Below are 20,224 nucleotides of genomic sequence, written 5' to 3' on the forward strand. Positions count from 1 at the left end.
TCTTTGTTTATACCTTTGCTGCAATTACCCCACTCTAACGTTCTTTGGCAGCAGTCTGCTCTTCTCTAAGCAGAGAAACAACTAAATAAATAAAAAGAAAAGGTACACTTCGCCGCTCGTGAAGAGCATATTTTCAACAAACAAAAATATCGACGAGGAACGAGCTACATGGTAAATAATAATAATAATAATAATAATAATAATAATAATAATAATAATAATAATAATAATAATAATAATAATAATAATAATAATAATAATAATAATAATAATAATTTTCTCCTCCATTCCTTTCATGGCAACTTGCAGGATGAAGTCTCCTGCCAGCGAACTCCAACTATACCTGTCGTCATGTGTCATCTGACATATCACATACCCGCAATCTTCCAGTATCATTAGAGTGTCAAAAATGACCGGGATTTATATGTTAATGCCTTAGAGAGTCGAGTGAAATAATCTATCTCTTATTTTACATAATTAGGGCCTGATGGCGTTTATAAATTGTTATAAATTGTATGATAACTACGAATCGAAGGGCTATTTACATAAGTAAAACTGTTGGTTGCGGGAATTTTTATGATGCGCGAAATTAAAAAGTCGAATGAGAAAATTAAAAGTGAACTTAAAATGAAAAGCAGTTTGTGCATAGTTTTCCTCCTAACAAAGGCGTTATTTGCCTGGTGTCCCTGTCGGTAGCGTGGCCGAGCGGTCTAAGGCGCTGGTTTAAGGCACCAGTCTCTTCGGGGGCGTGGGTTCGAATCCCACCGCTGCCACATTTTTTTTTCTTCACCCCCTCCATTGCAATGAACGTACATAAGTCACCATACAAACAGGGACGAATACGTTCAGATCTCTCCCCAATTCGGATTATTATAATTTTTTAAAAGTTTTCCTTAGCGGCTTCCGGGCTATAGATGCACTCTGGTGGCATTAGCCTATTGGTTAGCTCCATTGATTTACATTGATTATGACAGCGGTGTGAATCAGAACTTCGCCCCAACTCTGTTATCGGGTATGGCATGGAGTAACTCCGCTCGTTTATATCCGTTGGAAACGGTGAGACAGCGAGCCGTTCCCACTCCTGGAACGACCGAGTTCAGATCAGATCAAATAACTTTATTGAGTGCCCTGTGAATTGGTGGGATCAGCTTGGACCCCGCCTAGGCTTCGGCCAAGGGCTAGTGGCAGACAATTTGGCATAGTGACAGACAATTTTACGTAGTAATTATTTTCCTGCACGCATGGTATATTCTATCGCGTCGATATGGTCAGCATAAAAGCGAAGCCCGTTTATCTATTTATTTTGCTTAAAATACAGTCAAGTTGCGTACAGTGCCTTAAGGAGGCAAACAGATATAATGAAAAACACCATGAATAAGCGCGGCATTGAAAACAGGAATACGAAGGTAGTAGAAAGTTGATAAAGACACGATGTACATAAACACGTAAACATCAGGGAAGTGAATGCAAAATAAAGTTTAACAAAAGGCGAGACATGGCGCCAATACAAAAATATCGCCAAACAAAGAAGCGAGGTTACAGCGCTAGTTCGTGTCAAGTAATTTCGAGCTAGTGGCATCACATATATGCACATTATTTAATTAAGCAAGCAGGTTTTTACATGTGGCAGAGGCATTGGTGAGCCTGCAACAATGTTATAGGACGGTACATTCACCTTATGGCAAAATTTCTCAACAACAAGTTGTGAATAGTAAAATTTGACGTATTTTTTGTGTATTAGGGCTGCCTATTTTTGTTGTTTCCCAGTTAATAGCGTATTAAACACTACCATCGCCTTTGCGGCACAACTCTTTCCCCTAACGCTGTCACACGTCCTGGACAGAAAAAAAAGAGATAAATAAAACAAAGACATTGCGTACATATCGAATCACCACGCATCCGCAGGGCTCCACGTCTATATATAGCCGGGCTACATTGCTAACTGATAAAAAATAATAGTTAAGAGTGAACAAAACAGAGAGAAATGAAGATGAAGGAGCTGAAGGCGGCGAGAAAGCGAAGGGAGAGAGGAAGAGGGTATTTGTCGGGTAATTGTTGCAGAGCAAGCTGTTTTCCTGCGCTATTGCGCCGTTGTCTGTATACCTAATACTGGCCTTTGGGGAGTATAACATCTGCGGCACAGCTGTATAGATAGATAGATAGATAGATAGATAGATAGATAGATAGATAGATAGATAGATAGATAGATAGATAGATAGATAGATAGATAGATAGATAGATAGATAGATAGATAGATAGATAGATAGATAGATAGATAGATAGATAGATAGATAGATAGATAGATAGATAGATAGATAGATAGATAGATAGATAGATAGATAGATAGATAGATAGATAGATCACATGAAGCCAAAGTGTACATAAGGAGCGTTATCATATGTAACAATAGAGATTACCACATATAATGTTATATGACATCCGTGCGTCAAAATAAAAACACGTCCAGGCGCTTTAACAGTCATTTTAAAGCCTATTACTTGAGCTAGTAAACACGGACAAAGACGAGGGAAGACAGCCTTCGTCCGTGTTTACTAGCGCAGTAAATGGGCTTTAAAGTGACCGACTAACCCGGCTTGGCGCTCTACTTCGCTTTAACAGACTTTTCAAATGCCTCCCTCGTTGTTTATTGGCTGCGGGGAGCTATCGTATGTATGCTTTGCTTCTGAGCGCGTGGCGCATGGCGAGGAAAAGGAAAAAAAAAAAGAAAAATGTAGGGCACATATCGAAAGGAAGAACACCAACGCACTATTTACGAAGCGCGGCATGCGCACGTAAATCCGTCGGTAGCGTGGCCGAGCGGTCTAAGGCGCTGGTTTAAGGCACCAGTCTCTTCGGGGGCGTGGGTTCAAATCCCACCGCTGCCAAGATTTTTTTTCGTGTTTAACTTTTTATTTGTAACAATAAACCGCTTTGACATGACGTTCTGGTGAAGGAAAGTTAGATATTGTTAACGACAGCCCGCCTTGGATTCGCTGCCAATCGGCCGACAGACCTTTGGCTAACTTCCAAACCTTCCTTCAACTCCTCCCCCAGCTCCAACGATACCACCGATTTCATGCGCATAACCGCATTCGCGAACGTTAAAGCTGGTACCATCGCTTCTTTCACGCAATATATTACCATATTACAGTTATCGCTGCACCATAGTGCTCGCTTTCATTACTGCTGCATCTTGCTGCATTTCGACCTTGAAGCGCACTGTCCACATGTGTGGATGCAACTTGCTTGCTTGCTCCTTATTAGTGACGCCTACCCATTACAGGGGATTTACCAATAAATAAGGCGGCGGTTAATGTAAATGTAAACATTACAACATAAAGGCAAGGTAAGGGGAAAATAGCACTTTCTCTAGAAATGGAATAGCGTATTTTAGTCATACGGTAAAAACAAACAAACAAACAAACAAACAAACAAACAAACAAACAAACAAACAAATAAATAAACAAATAAATAAATGACAGGAAACACGCACGAACATAAGTAAAAGAACCTTGTGGAATATCGTTCGGGATGTCAATATTGCATGAGGAGTATCGCGGCCCTTTTTGTGTAACAGAATCGCTCTTCTCTGGCTGCTTTCAGGAGATTGAAACATAAATAAAACGGCGCAAGGAACGGAATACAAGTAAAAGTAGACAGGACTGTGTTCGTCCTGTGTACTTCTCTTTGTGTTCCGTCGCGTGCACAGTTTTTATTTCAATATCAATGTCGTACCGTCAAGCCCCCCCCCCCCCCCCCCCCCACCAACGCACTTTACTAGCTTTCAGGAGAGAGAGGGAGAGAGTACATGTTCGCGGTTAGAAAAATTATCTATATTTTCCAGGAACTCTTCCAAGGGCATTCGGAAAGGAGTATGACGATTTTGTACTCACTTGGTCGTGTGCGATCATGTATGATCGCACACGACCAAGTGAGTATAGCCGCACACGACAGGCACTGGGTAATTTGGTAAGTGATGACTAATGTCGAGCGCCTGTTGGATTATGTCATCTGATGTTGGACATCCAGTTTTATAACAACAATATCGTCTATTTCAAGCTCACACCTCGCGTTTTGTCTTCTTTTTTTTCTATTTTATTTGAAGGCGATACTTGCTTGGGCGCCTTAAGCACACGTTCTGTGGATGGGCGCAACGATCATTTGCGACCGAAATAAGCAATAATAAAACGAAATATGTAGACGAATAAAAAAAATAGAGTAGGGCATTATAGAATAACAAATTTAAAAACGAGTATAAAAATAACGTCACAATAACAAAAACCAGTAGATCGAGACAAAAATAAAGAAAATGCGATGCTACAGCCAAGGTTGGGACTCTCAGGGATGCCGTATAATGGAAGTGCCGAATTATGACCACCTGAAGTACATCAGCGAATTCGCATTGCAATGTATCCGTAGTGTAGTCGTCACAGCTCGGAATCAAACCCGCGTCTTTTCGGTACGGAAACGTCACCGTCCCAGTAGTACAGGCAGCGCCCGGCTCTTGTCTATAAGATAATTCGTCACAGCGTCATCAGGGGCTCATTGTCACCCCTTCCGAAAACTACGACCGAGTGGTGTAATCACGCCTTCGTCAGTGACCTCCTTCTCCCAACAACAACAACAAAAATGTCGTAATGACTGATACGAAGTGTCTCTGTCAATCAAAATATGCTCAAAAGCATACCGAAAAAGACAGTTTTTTTTTTGTTGTAGTACATCGTCGTTGGCTCAACACATTACTCCGCATTGTGATATGCACGTTGGAAATCGTTTTCAAACTACCAAATTTTTTTTGTGTGCTGACACGTCTGCCCAGCCCTCTTGACATCTACTTGCGCCCTTTGCGAGACACAGACCGTAATCCTGGACCACATCCATAGGCGTTTCTACCGGGGGGGGGGGGGGGCAAGGGGGCGCCAGCACCCCCACTGAGAAATGTTAGGGGGGCGGAGCCCCCCCACTTTCGACAGTGCTCATTGTCGGCTGCAGACTGGGAAACTAACAAGTCAGGCAAAATTTTGCTTAAACGCAGCAATAACGTGAATATGTTATAAAATTTGTCCTCCGATTCAGCTGTGACGACTGTCATCCGTGTGCCATGACCACGCACTGTAGGCTCTCTGTACCCGCCACGGTGATCTAATGGTTACGGCACTCGACTGCTGAGCCGAAGGTCGCGGGATAGAATCCCGGCCGCGGCGGCTGCATTTTCGATGGAGGCGAGAATGTTTGAGGCCCGTGTACCTAGATTTAGGTGCACGCTAAAGAACCCCTGGTGGTCGGAATTTCCGGAGCCCTTCACTACGGCGTAACCCATAATCAGATCGTGGTTTTGGGACGTTAAACCATATATATTATTATTATTGTAGGCTCTGTGCTGTGCGGGCTGCCTATTCCACGCATTTGCGTTTTGCGTTCGAGCATTGCAGAGGAGGCTATCGCTCAGCTGAGGCTCTATAAAATTCAGCAAGCTGTCGTGATTTTATTTTGTCCTGCCTGACCTGAAATTTACGTCATCGGTGACGCAAATACGGGCGGGAACCAGTGAACGTTTTGTAGCCAGATCAAACGCTCTCTTCTTTTTTCGGGAAATTTAGTTTCTTTCTTTGAAAACGATTAGCATCGCCCTTGCTCCATATCCAAGCTGCGGTGAGTCGATGATTGTGCACAAGTGCCGAGTATTTTAGTTGTGTCTAGACAGGAGAGCTAAAAAAGATTCCCACTTTAGTCTCCGATTAACCTACTTCACCTTGCTTATCTTACAGTAGCGTACAGCGGTCGCGGTGGCTTTTAACAAGTCTGTGGAGTCAAGCACATTGAGAAGCCCAGTTTTCAAGTTTCTCCTGTGACTTGATCTACCTTCAGCGTCCACGGTTTTCTGGACTAAGAAGGCTGCCCACCTGCAAAGAATTGTGTCTATGCCTAATAATGTTTATTTCTCGCTCTACCTCTCTGTCAGCAACGATGAATTCACAGAAAGTTGTATACGCACAATAACAGCTCAACATCATTATACTACTACTACTACTGAAAGTATCTATTATACACATATGAATCCATCTCGCCCGCTGCTATAAGCAGCGGCTGCCAATGTGATTGGCGGGCAGCCTTCTTGAATTACATGCAGAAAGAGACACTGCGTGGCTATTTCGAAAAAAGATGGTTGATCCCTACGTCATCGAAAAAAGATGGTTGATCCCTACGTCATAGGAACCGGGATAACACGAAAGTAAAGCGTGCCCTTACAGACGTAACTGAATGTTTACTGTACATTGATATAAGAGAGTTTGTACAATGTATACTGATGTCTGGCAGCTATAGCACCGTTTAACGAGGATGCACCCACTTTGATGATTGGAGGAACATCTCCACCCCGACGACTAACGTCCATGTTAAATGATTAAACAAATGGTTGTGGTAGCTGTAGTAGTTAACTCTGGAAACAAATAGCGCGATAAAACGTGGGACTAGTAGAAGAAAGCAACAGGACAAGCGCAGTAGTTAACGGTGAAACAAGTAGTTAACGGTGAAAGCGTAATCACAGAACGAGGTGTGATAGCCAGAAGAGCGTGGCATATTGGACGCAGAACTTGGTCGCCATCCCTCGGCATGTTAAAATGTGATTAAACACCACGGCCGAACTATACTCGGCGACAACTTTTCTTGGCACCACTGTGGAAGCTACAGAGCCAAAGTGCCTGCATGCGCGCGCGCCAAGAAATAGTACCTATATTTATTTTCTAATTCGAAAAGTTACCTAGCTCGAATAAATAAAGATTTCTTCATTATAAAAAGAGAGCGAGTATGGGAAGCCATTCGTGAAAAAATGTTATTGTAAACTTCAAGTTTGTTTCTGTCTTTATTTTTTGGACAGCACCACGTTTTCCTCACGCCTGCTCTCTCAGAGTCTCAGTAAACATGGCGTCCGCGATGCCGCCTGAACCGTTGGACTGAACCGTGTGCGGCCGCAAACTCGCCGTTTCGTTCTCCGAAGAAGCTGTACTCTAAATGTGACAGAAAGTGGCTTATCACACCAGACCACGCAAGTTATCTGCAATGTCATCGCTGGAGTGAGGCGCCGTCAGCGTGACTTGTCTGCAAATGCAGTGTGCCGGACTGCCGCCGAGCTCACCGGAATGAGTGAGCGAACAGTTAAGCGTATCAAGGCTGAAGCTCTGCGGGCCCCTCTTGCCTCCCCGAAGCGCAAGAAATTGAACTTCTCGGGCCAAACTGAGAAGCGCATCACCGGCAAGACGCGGCTGCTGCGCTATTACACGTTTGCGTTGGCAATATTGCGGCGCAAAGTGCACTGCTACTTCATGCGCAATGAAATACCTACAGACGGAAAACTACGCTCTGTGAAGGTGTGTGACCAGCGAAGCTTGATAAAATATTCTGCGTCAGTCTCTTTTCAATTTAGCGTGAGCTCTCCTTAAATCTAAACCCAATTCAGCGGCATCATGGTACTTGCATTTCGTATTTATTCGAATACAATGCGAGCTTTTTCTCCAAATTTTTGCTACCAAAGTCGCCCCTCACGTTACAATCGTGATCGCGTTACAATCGAGCAAACACCATATTCAGGCTGCGGTGTGCGCTTGGTGGCGTTCATCATATTCCCATGTGTCTTATTTTGTTGTCTTCGGGCTTCATCCGCAAAGACTGTTTGGAATCTTCCGCGCAGACCGCGATGCGATGTTCCAGAAGCGTCACGATTGTTCTAGATCTTTCCGTTAAGATTGCGCGCGGTATGCGAATAGTCGAGAGATTACGTGGCCACCAGCGATAACGCTGGAACATTCGCTAGAACATGTATAAAAGCCGACACGCTTCACCCCTGTCAAAATTATTGACAGACGACGCTCTGACTGACTCGTTTCCCGGCCACAAGTTCGGCCAAATAAAGAATTTCATCTTCGACACGCCCACTGCTGCCTTCGTCAACATAACAACCCTGTGACAATATACAGTACAGTAGGTAGATGCATCTACGCACACTGGTGTTCCCATTCTGCATGTAGACGTGGTGCTAAACGCTCCAGCGATGCGAGCAAGCGAAACCGAAACTGGAACTGAAATCGGCTGCAAGATGCCGAACTACTTGCGTAGTAACACAAATGTGCGGATGCCCCGCCTCCGTAGCCTTCGCTCCAATGCCAAGATAAGTTGTCGCCCAGTATAGAGGGAAACGCAAAGCGCGTCGTGCCGCCCCGGTAGCCCGGCCCCGATTTTTCTCCGGGCGAGCGCGTGAGCCGGGAACGCGGTTTTACAGCCAGGTGAGGCAAGCGCGCGTCGCAGAGCTATTCTTGGTTTGGATTAGCGTGATGCTATGAGCGAGGCCGACGCTTTTACGACGCACGACGCTTCGGCAAAGATCACCACCTCGCGGTGTGTTAAGGCATTGACAAAATTGAACTTCTATTGAAAACGCGCTGAATGGGACGGACGTGTAACGCGTTGCAGGTGCTAATCGCGGAGGCCACAGTAATGACGAATTAGAATTACTTTACTTCACCGCTCCCAGAGGGCAACACCACCCCGCCGACCGGGAGAGTGGTAGATATAAAAGGCGCGTTTGTAATGCCTCCAGAGTCTGTGACCGTGGCGCAGTGGATAGCGTGCCCGGCATCTGTTGTTATGGACCGAGCGGTCGTGTGTTCGATGCTCGTTGACGGAACTTTCTTTCTTTGCCATCTGATCGTGTAAATTTTTTCGACCTCATTTCCGTCACGGAAATACGTCACTGAAGTCTTGGTCGACCCCGGCATAGAGCACTTTCGTGTTTAAAAAAATATTGTTCAGCACTGTAATGCGCTCTCTATTGTGCAGGCTTCGTTTTAACGCCGCGAGTTTTCGCATATCGTGACGTCGCCTAACAAGAAGGCGATTTTATGGCACACCGAAAATTTTTGACGAGTAGCAAAGAACCAATGACCAATATTACGCCGTACTGAAAATAGTTTATTATTATTTTTTCTTTCGGAAGTCATGCGTAAGTGATAATTACGCGGTGGATAACTTGCGCGTCCTTTGCTGTGTCGTGTTATGAGCAAGTGCTGTGAGCGTGACCCAGAAAATTTCCACCAGTCATTAACAGCTAACGACCTATAAGGAAGGAGACAATGCGGGGTAGTTTAACTGTATAATCGCCCACATTTTTTACAAAAAAGTTTGAGCTTACACAGTTTGCGTAGGCTATCTGCTTGGTAGGGCCGGAGGGGAGCAGTAAAGGGGCCACTTCACCGCTTTCCCGTCCACCTCCCACCCAAGCTGGGAAAAGTAGGAGGTCAAGGAAGGACACCTAGCATGTAAATTCGTAGTCATTTATAATCTTATAACTATACACAACCAGCTCAATGTGGCTTCCATTAATATTAATCGACTGAACTTGGTCTCCTTCTTTGGAAAGACTTTATATTAGAGGGCTTTAAGAGTAAATAAATTTGCACTCGGATTATCCTGAAGACTTCTTCGAAGTACCTTGCTTTGTCAGCCACATGTTTTGTTTAATAAGTGAGAATTTAAGGTACCACACTCATACCAGATTCTTCAGCCTGATTGTATTTACAACGTCAAACTGAGACTGAAGTTTGCAGATGGAATGCTCAGATGCAGTACAGGTTAAACCTGGCTGTACTATTTAAACTTCACGGTAATATTTCTAAAACGTTATAAACACTGCTGTGTGTTCGCAGTATAGGACGGCCCATCCTGCACAATTTTTGTGCAGATTGTTCCTTGCTTGAAAACAAACAGTTTTGAAAAGCAGATGATCTAATCATCTCTATCAATATAAAAAATCACGTCAAATTCAGAGAAAATGTAGTTGTAGTTCCCTTTCTCTCTCTCTCTGGCTCGCCATACGCTCATACGCTCTCTCTCTCTCTCTCTCTCTCTCTCTCTATATATATATATATATATATATATATATATATATATGTGGCGGACAGAGTGAGAGACGCCAGCCCTCCCACTCGCGAACGAGTTGGTACGCCACTGACCACATCATCTGGGTATGCAGCAAGGGCCCTCCTCCACCAGACCTCCTGGGACAGTCACCGTCAAGTGAGGCCCGTGAGATAACCCTTACGACCACAAGCCTGGAGACTCAGCTCCCGCCCATCAAACTCGCTGTAGATGTGGCGAGCAGGCACGGCCTGACAGCCACCTCCTGTTAGAAAACTGACGGCTTTCCGAATGTTTGCAACTACTACTTCTCTTCGGTGCTTTATTGTTCATTTGTTGTTCTACACACGGAAATAACTCCCACGCGGGAGTGTAATGCTCCGTTGTTTTGCGTTTAACGTACTCCGTATGAAGAGATTTTAGTTCTACTCTGTGCTGGCCGCTGCTTCTGCGTGATTCATTTGGAATATTACTTTTCTTATTCCGCACTAAACGGGTAGCTTTAGTAAGCTACATTGGGAGAAGCATGTACCTAGAGTGAGATTGCTCTCTGCAACGTAACGCGGGTGTTTCTAAAATTCGCTAAGTGTAATTTACCGATACTGGGAAAATCCATATTTCTCTCGAGTCTCGACATTAGGAGCTCGCGAAGGAGGCGTCCTCATACGTCATACGCTCAGAAACACGACGCGCTCGCCTGCGTTCGCCTAAATTTCCTTGATCTGTCTTGTTGCCAGGCGCTGCAGCTACCCCTGCCGCATCTTGGGACTCGAGGCGCGCGTTCCGCCTGGCGTTCATGCGCGGCAACCTGTGGTGACGTCGTGCCGACGTCCTGTGCAAGCACAGCTCGAGCAGAAAGACGGTGAGGGAGAAAGCCGCCATGATTGCCCAGAGGGAGAAGATGGCCGCCATATCGTCGTAGCGGAGCACCTTGAAAGATAGCTCGCCAGTCTGCGAGCTGCCCGCCTGCTGCATGGCTTGGCAGCGGTGCCACTCTTGCATGCCGTCCTCTTCCCACTTGAGGTTCAGACCAGACTCCATGATGGCGGTTATTCTGCTGAAACAGAGAGTAGGGGTGAGGAGGGTCATTACTATTATTACTATTGTTTGATAAGAAAAGACACGCACGAAGGAGAAAGACATATGTGATAGAGCAGGCTGACAACTTCCACCGAGAGGAGCACTACAGCTGCCCATACTCTTTTGGAGGGAGTGCACCAAGGAGGGAATTCGATAACAAATTGAAGACAAAAAGCGATCAGGAATGACCAGTTAAATCACCATACAGACTTCTGAAAACAATTTTCCAGGTGAAATGTGGTTGTAGAATTTTTTTTAATTTTGGGGACGGCTCACTGTTCTCTCGTAGTAGAGTACATATAGTGCTGAAAAGCACCAATAATTTTTCCGAGTGCGTCCCGAACAGAAGAGACGTGCCTGGTGGGCACGAGTTAAATCGTGCCTGAGTTAAAAACAGAAAAAAAAAACAGAAGGAACCACAAGGAAGGAATGTTACGGGGAAACAATTTGAAACACTGAAAAATTTTCAGAGTGATAAATTATTCTTTGAGAAGTAAGCTATCATTGATTGCGCATATAGAATAGAATAATTATGAAGTAGGAAGTCAGCGTGAAAATTCCATTACTTATTAAAATTTCGCAACGTGAGATTTTCACAGTTTGTCCATGTTGGCTCAATAAAGGCAAAACGTTGGCCCCAAAACTTGCAACTTTTTAAGTCTCTGGTGCCCTTCTAACCCTATATTTACCATTTTTACCGATAAAGAATAAATATATAGTCTCGAGCAAGCACCGTCAAAATAGATGATGCCATGGAAGGCTGATGCGGGAACATCATAGGCACCGTTGTCACCAGTCTTCCGCACCTCGATATGTCCCGTGGTTGCAACGCTGAACGATGCAGCGGCTAAAATGGCAAAAAAAAACTTTAGTGCGCGAACTTGTGCCCTGCAAAAGCAACACTCGCAATACAACGATAGCGCCGAACCCAGCCGTCGAAATCTGATCTACGGGCGAAACGCGTCGGCGTTTACGTGTTCATCATCATAGACGTTCCGGCACACACGTACACTTCAATGCCGGTGCACGTGAAAGGAGCCCAGGTGGTCAAAATTAATGGAGAGTCCACCAATACAGCGTGCCTCAATATCATATCGTCGTTTCTGGCATGAAAAAAAAAAAAAAGACTGAGCAAGTTCCACGCCGTCAGAACCATCGGACAGCGAAGACGTAAGCGCGCTAGTGCATGTGATTGGCTATCGAGATCGCGCGCATCATCATCCCGATCATGATCGTAATCATCATAATAATCATAATCATTATTTAGCAGCGTCAACATCATCATTTCGTGCACCACCACAATCATTATGATTTCGCAATACTCCCTCCTGTGGTCACGTGAGCTGCGTGACGCCGACCGCTATTATATACTACGACCATGACGAGGCCGAGGAGATGTTGAGGAGGAGAAAAGGCGCTATTCCTGCAGCCCTAGTTGGGAGCACGGCTCAGCACCTGTAGGGGAATGGGGAGAGGGTTATAAAGATGAGGAGAGGAGAATGACGTCCATGGTCAAGGACGCGGAGGGCGGCTTCTATAGTCGGTAGCCCAGTCTAGTGTCCCCAAGGAAGCGAAGAACCGCCCTGAAGACCTGGGTGTGGTGCTGGGCAGGGAACAGGAGGTCCCTCTGTGTAGCCGTGGGTAGGACCACGACGACGGCACAGGGTGGACTAAGGCAGCCTCGCTGTAGAAAGCCCATAATATTGTTAGATGAAATGACACGAGGCCTGATTATTCACAAGTGTATTTACACTGATGAGTGCAGCATCGATCAAGATGGAGGATAGCACGCACAGCGGACAGGCCAGCGGACAGGCCAGTAATAGTACAGAGCTCAACACACTAGTCCAGAACGCGGGAGCGGCACATTCCGGACTGCATAAACGGCGCCTACCAAGAACGCGTGGTTCGCGGTATCCCAAATTTACGCATGTGCTGCCATCAGTGACGCATGATTAGGTGCTGCCTGTTTGCGACAAGGCGTAGTCGGTAGACGTCGCCTGTGCAGTCCGGAACGCGCCACGTGAACGTTCAAGACAACTGTGTCGAGCTCCGTACGTTCTAACGAAATCGCTGGTGCTCCTGTTAGCTCTAAAACAATATTACGCGGCAATTCGCGTCGCGTGTGCATGCGGTATGATTTGAATCAATCTTCTGATTCATCCAGGCGCGGCTTGCGCCGAGCGGTATCGCGTGTAAATATGTTAGCCGGTGAAACCAAGCAACATTAAGAGAGAGAGAGAGAGAGAAAGGGAAACATGTACGTTTGTGAATACCTAGAGCTAGAACGAAGACGTACTTAGCGTGAATCCTGCGCTCCAGTTGGGGAGGAAAGCGCTTCGTATGCGCCACGGTGAAGAAGCGAGTGAACAGCAGCTCCGGCGCCACGTACAGCTTGCCTCCGGTGAGTCGGCACTGCTTGGCCAACATGTGCATGGTCACGTAATGGTCGCTCACGATGACCGCGCGGCCGCTGTATAGTTGTTCCATGGCTGTTGGGGAGTACATGTCGGCTATGGGCACGAAGCCGTCGTGTCGGTGCACCTGGCGGGTGAGGGCTTGCATTGACGGTCTCTCGGATGTCTGCGACCCAACAACCCCGCAAAAAAAGAAAGAAAACCAATTTTACGCCTGCGAAACCTTAGTAAACAGCGGAGTCTGAAACCAAGCGCCACCTCCTGGCAAACGCAGATTGAGTTATTGTTTCATGTTGCTTCATCTTCCTCTTCTTTCTTATTTCTTTCGTCTTTGTTTCTTTATCTCTTTCTATACCGCCCTATCTCCTCCTTTCCCTCATCCTAACCCACGCGCCATTCCTCCTCACCAATACGTCTCTTTCCCACTCCTTTCTATACTATACTGTACATGACTGAGCTATGCTTTGCCCTCTCGGCTCCTTTTCCACGTCATTTCCCTCCTCGCCATCCTTACATCAGTCCTCCCCAACCTCGCTTCCCTTTCACATCCCCTCGCTATACTATATTACAAAAGGCTATGCCATGCTTTACTCTCTCCCCTGCTTTTTCTTCCCTCATCCCCTTCAATTCTCTCCGCCTCACCCTAACTTCCCGTTCTCACCCACTTGCTATACTGTAACATGCATGGCCATGTTATGCTAAGAGCTGCTTGGCACATACCCGCTGTCTGTGGCACATACCCGCCGAGTTTTCGGCAGCCGCCCACGGAATTTTGCCAAGCTTAAACAGCTCCGTTGTTCAAAAAATTGGCCGCGTATCTGCGTGCTTCGCTGCAAATGTCGTCTAAAGACGATAGAAGAGGCGCTGCGTGAGATATGGACGCCATCTGGCAATACGTCGGGAAACACGAGTGCTGTGTTGCGGGCTGGTACTCCCGGCGCAGCGGCAGGCGAAGACCGGCGGTGACCAACGCGACCGGTGGGGACGCCGGCCAGCCCGAACACGCTGTTTGGCGCGATGCGCCGAAGGAGAAGAAACGTCCGCACTCAACGAGTACTCTCCACACACTCTTTTATTTACACGTCGCCTGGGTAAAACAGCAATGCCAGAGCGGCGCCCCATGTCATTCGTACAATGCAATACTGAACCGAAACCGAAACACAACATGAGCTTGTGCAGAGGGCACGGAGGAAGACAAGTTTCAGCGCAGCTTAAGAAACTAGGGTTGTAACATTGTAGGGCGAGTAGGGCCAGAAGGACCGTCACGACGAAAACCTGCCTCCTCAGTCGTATTCGCCTGGAACGTTGGTGTGGCTTCGCGTTCCCTCCTCCACTCCTGGCCTTTCCACAAAGCTACTGCCTAAGTACGAAGGCCCCTACCGCGTCCTACGTCAAGCATCCCCAGTTAACGATATGATTGAGCCTGTTCAATCATCTACGGGCCGCCGTCGTCGCGGCCGCGAGACTGTTCACGTCGATCGACTGAAGCCGCATTATGACCCACCAGCTGTACCTGTTCCTTAGGTCGCCAGGATGGCTCCTTTTCCGCGGGGGAGTGATTTGTAACATGGTACGGCGCAGACAAGAACGCCTGCGAAAGAAGAAGACGAAGACGGTGGCTGTTGGCGCTCGCGCTTGCTCGGCTTGGAGCGCTGATCGCTTCAGCTGTGGCAATCTTTTAATAAACACGTTACTGTCTCAACGTTAAACGCATACCATCAAGGTCTTTAAAATTGCGTATCTATGTATTTTCTGTTAAAGGAACACACCGCCTAATGCTTACCTAGTGATGTTGCGCCTCAGATATGCATAATATTTGCTTTTTGACCAACAATGTACACAAGTATGAACCTAGTCAGCCGTTCACGATGGCTGGCCCTTGGGCAAGTGGTTCAACTTTGGCCGATTGATTGAATCGAGGGACATGCCGACAAACAGAAAGACAGACAGAAAGACAGACCAAAATTTCTGCGTTTAAGTTCCCCAAGAAAGACTATCGTCTTTAAAAAAGTTCTCATCTAAAGGTGCGCACGTGTGCTCAGCGAAGTGGGCACATCACGCCACTACGCCAGCTGGGCGCTAATGCGTCAATGTAGAAAGTGATAGTCATTACGATTACCTTTAAGTATTCGTTATAGCTTGCCTTCTCACGCTTTTCATGTTGGTAGTCATCGCGTTTAATGCCCACTACACTTCCCTTTCGCAAACAGTATACACATAGCAAATAACTCATCGCCTGAATAAGATGCACATGACACAAACAATGTTGGCACAGGTGACAACAAAAGGTGACGCTTATCTTCTGGCACCTTCGAGAGAGATATTCTCTTCCTCAATGACTACAGTATCAGAAACTTTGAACAAAAGAACGACTAGATGCCCCTTCCGTTGTTTCTGCAGCTTGACGAGGACGAGCGTTGGTGAATTCTGCCGAGTTGCGCCATTTGTGCCAAAGTTCACTATTACACCTTCTTGGGCAGCAGGAGTGTTTTTCCCCAAGAATACCTTTTGTTCTGGTCCTAAATGCACTTTTTTCTTTCACGACTGCCGCGGAAGACTTCCCCTCTTCCCGTTTCCAGCGATGTGCTTCTTTCTCGTTTATAGCCTGCCTAACTAATACTTCCGCGTACAATCTTTGTTATCGATAAATCAAAATATTGTCTATACTCTGGAAGCTCAATGCTCTTGACGACGAAATGGTGATATGCAGACAAGTGGTTTTCTTTATTTTTAAAGCCACTGTGTGTGGCTTAATGTAGTGCATGCCATTCATCCGGCTGCCGTTTGTTTTTTTGTATTGCGCACTCTAAACGGCGTGCTCACGCAAACAAACATCCGGGTGTGCAAAAATTTGTTTGATATTCACACAAAAAAAAGTTCCATGTTGCAATCACGCTGTGCAACGTTCTACACTGATCCGCCCAGGCTGCCCGTGTGGAACGTGTCCACTGTGCAATTGTGAGTGCATGTGCCCTTCCACAGCTTGGATCCCAATCTCCAGCTCCGTAATCCGTCACAAATATCTCGAGCTGAAGAGACGCTTCTATGCTGCCTGTGGCTTGGCATGGCCTTCACGACTGCATACACCTTTCTGATTGATTGGAATGGCTAACAACTCTACATGCATTAACAACAGCAGCGAAGAAACGATCGCCCATCTGTGCGAGTGTCCCCGTTTCAGTGTGCCGAGGCAACTGCGTTCCGATGTATTGGATAGCATTCATAATCGCCCTTTGTCGGAAAAAAGGATTCTGGCACACTGGCATAGTCCGCCCTCAGCACAGAAGATTTTGAAAACATTATTGCGTTTCTTACTGACAACTGGTCTTAGGGAGGCAGACTTTAGGTAGAGTCGTATTCTCCATTCCTTTTTTTCCTTTTCTTGCTCTTCTTTATTTTTGTAACACCTCTATTCTATAATCTTTTATCCCCCTTCCCCCAGCACAGGGTAGCCAGCCGGTCTAAGAACCGGCTGACCTCCCTGTCTCTCCGCTTGTTCCTTCCTTCCTTCCTTCCTTCCTTCCTTCTTCTTCTTACTTCCTTCCTTACTTCCTTCCTTCCTTCCTTCCTTCCTTCCTTCCTTCCTTCCTTCCTTCCTTCCTTCCTTCCTTTCTTACATCCTTCCTTCCTTCCTTCTTTCCTTCCTTCCTTCCTTCCGTCCTCGGCACGGACATCCAAATTTCGTCAGCTATAGTGTACCAATTTGTTGTTAGCAGTTTCATTTCTCTGCTACAAGAGGGTGTACCTATTTTGCCTGAAAGCCTGGGCCTGGACAATGTAAGGCTTCTCAATTAACTAAAAGGAAAGAGGGAAAACTCACTCATTTAATTGATGTTGAGCCCAGGTAATGTTGCTGCTTCTACAACGGATAGCAAAGAAACAGCTGACAGATATCATTTAACACAATCCTAGCCAACATTAGCCAATGGTTAGCCAATTGCTACTGTACGGTAGCGTACCACGGTACCTAACTCATGAAGTCTTATACTCGACATAAGTTGAACTCGGTAAGAGATTATCTTCGTCATCCAGCTCATCACAATCGCACATAACTACTGAAGGTAGGGGGAATACATTGTCTTAGAATAAAATAGTATTCAGACTCAGAGTACGTCGTTTTGTGTAGGGGAGCGTTGTATTATGAACTGAAGCGATAGGACCATGCGCGATGTTGGATGATCTTACCCGTATGTAAGTCTCGTATACGGTGTGTTTCCACACCATAGGTCTTATGTCTGGTTGGTACGCGACTTCGTCTGCAGAACGGAAACGCGGTGGCTCTGTCTTGATGGCCATGCTGGCTTTGAGTTGCCCAGCAAAGCCGTTGGTGAGCACGAGAACGGTGAGCCACCAGATCGAGCAGAGGAGCCGACCACCATGGCTCATCGTCTTTGCCGTGTGACCTGCGTTCGACGCGCAAAAAGTTGTAACCAATTTGGTTTCAGGTTAACTTATTTTTTAAGGTTGGTCTTATTACCAACGGCGCCGCGCAAATAAAACGTAGGTCTCACAAGCGTTCATCTTTTTATTACGCTAGCAATCACATGGATACTCTGGACGTGTTCTTGCCGTCGCCGTCGTCGGCGCCGTGATGTTCCTGTCAATTCTGTTTCTTTTGCCTCCAATCTGACAAAATATACGGCAATTCTTGCTTAAGCTACTAATAATATTAATTGCTGGGATTTTACGTCCCAAAAGCACAATACTATTATGAGAGAAGCCCTAGTGGAGGGCTGCTGAAGTCAAGTTCGACCACGTGGGGTTCTTGAACGTGCACCTAAATTTAAGTACACGGGCCTCTAGCATTTCGCCTCCATCGAAATGCGGCGGCCACGGCCGAAATTTGATCCCGGGACCTTCGGGTCAGCAGTCGATCACCGTAACCACTAGGCAACCGTGGCGGGTTTGCTTAGGATACCTCCGAAGGTGCATGAGGACACCCGCTGCCTGAGAAAAGCAGACAGTCGAACTTGATGGAACAGCAACCACCATACGTGGTGCTGACAGACGAAGAACGAAGCTTCGAAGCTTCGGGGAAACGGTGCCTTGTGCCGGGCTTACCAACAATGCAGACTCCGCAAATGGCGCCGTTCACGCTGCAGGTCTGCGGTAAAGAGGCTTGTGTATGTCATTGCGCAGCTCACGACATGCGTTCATTCACAAGCCATCAATACTGCGATCATCGTCTCTCCCTGAGAACATAATATCTCATGTGGGAGCCCGAACAAAACTCTACGTATTAATGGTCCCATTGTTGCTGTAGTTCATCAGGGTACCTTAGTGTGGTTGTGGTAGAGGCTTCGCTTCTGCTAAATACAGACGCTATTATTGTAGCCAAGCCAGTGGCACATGCGGGTCTGCAATATCTGCCGACACTATGGCATTGTATCTTTACAACTACATAATTTACTGTTTTTAAGCGCGAGGTATCCACGTATAAACAAAGAGAACGAATGAAAGTTTTGTGTCTTCAGTAAATCCGCCGTCTTCGTTGAAATAGTCAAAATTCAACTTTCACTTGTTCTTAGTACTTCTGCAGAGATGTGTTGATGGAGGTATATTAGCAAATAGGCTGTATTGATTCTCACAAAAACAATTTCAGTTTCACGTTATCACACACGACTTTCGTATGCCCTCGAAATTTACGCAAAGGTGAGGTTATGCGCTTCCGTGCCCCTTCTTAGTTTCTAGTCACAGCCTGCAGTATCTAGACTTACGGCTTAAAGAAAAATATTGGGGTTCAGCAGTTTCCACATCATGATACAGCAACTACGCCCGTGAAATGTTGCGTGAAATAAAACTTCGCCTATAAAAAAAGAGAAGTCAGGCAGGATGAACCCAGGTAAACCAATATTAGCCCACCCCTGTCATCATTGAAACAGCGTTAGAAGTTATTGTAAGTCCCGGGCTCTATCCCGGCCGTGGCGGTCGCATTTCGATGGAAGCGAAATGTTAGAGGCCCGCGTACTGTGCGATGTCAGTGCACGTTCAAGGACACCAGATGGTCAAAATTTCCGGAGCCCTCTACTACGGCGTCCCTCATAATCATACAGTGGTCTTGGCACGTAGAACCCCAGATATTTATTTATTACCTTGTTTTATTTTACATAGTGTAGCCTCAAAGATGCTATTTCAGGAGTGGAAAAAAAAAAGAAGAAGAAAGAAGATGAACAGTCATGCAGGCTTCCAGAAATTCTTTAAGTGGTAAGGAACGGACACTTCCGGGCAACGAATTCCAGGCTTCGATTGTTGAAGGAAGAAAAGCTGTATCTATACATGTCAGTGCGGGTGGAAAAGGTTGCAATGTTATTTTTATATTAACATTCGCTAATAATTAGGTAACAGTAGCCAACGTTATCCAGTGCAAAGCAGCGCAGGCAGCAAGCGAGTAACTACGGTATAGGCCTGAGCACCAGAGCTTACCGTTTAAAAAACGCGTGGAGAGCGGGAGATTGTACGAGAAGATATGCCCTCGCGTATAAAACATTGAAGTTTGAAGTTTATTGAAACATCATGAAAATACAAGTGACATGGTTCATAAGTGTTACAGAAGGGGGTCGAAGTGAACACTGTCAGGGGGACCTCCTAGCTATATTGTATTGATTGAATACAGGGCACAAGGCTCAAGAAAGCTTTTTTTTTTCGTTACTTATATGGCGCATGCGTACAAACCTTCGTAGGTGAAAGAACGGAGGATGTCCCACGCATTCTCGTACATTTCCCACGCGAAGCTGCCGCCCGTCCGAGGCCTCCGCTTTTCGACGAACGCGAGAGCAGCGGACACCACCGGAATCGAGGCGAGAAGCACTGCCCACACC

At 46.2% G+C, this 20,224-nt stretch overlaps 1 protein-coding gene and 2 non-coding genes across 3 annotated transcripts; 2 read left to right on the plus strand and 1 right to left on the minus strand.

Annotated features, from left to right (window-relative positions):
* Nucleotides 1-691: 691 nt before the first annotated feature.
* Trnal-aag (transfer RNA leucine (anticodon AAG)) lies at nt 692-773 on the plus strand. Its single transcript has one exon. It is a non-coding gene; the product is annotated as a tRNA-Leu (tRNA).
* Nucleotides 774-2,803: 2,030 nt separating this feature from the next.
* Nucleotides 2,804-2,885, plus strand: Trnal-aag (transfer RNA leucine (anticodon AAG)). Its single transcript has one exon. It is a non-coding gene; the product is annotated as a tRNA-Leu (tRNA).
* Nucleotides 2,886-10,545: 7,660 nt separating this feature from the next.
* Nucleotides 10,546-20,224, minus strand: LOC125757369 (uncharacterized). Its single transcript, XM_049412914.1, has 4 exons — nt 20,079-20,224; nt 17,592-17,809; nt 13,289-13,572; nt 10,546-10,963 (listed from the first exon to the last, which is right to left on the minus strand). The coding sequence occupies exons 1-4, from the start codon at nt 20,122-20,124 to the stop codon at nt 10,546-10,548; spliced, it is 966 nt and encodes a 321-aa protein (XP_049268871.1). The 5' UTR covers nt 20,125-20,224.

The sequence above is a fragment of the Rhipicephalus sanguineus genome, chromosome 2, assembly GCF_013339695.2.
Source record: "Rhipicephalus sanguineus isolate Rsan-2018 chromosome 2, BIME_Rsan_1.4, whole genome shotgun sequence".
NCBI lineage: Eukaryota > Metazoa > Arthropoda > Arachnida > Ixodida > Ixodidae > Rhipicephalus > Rhipicephalus sanguineus.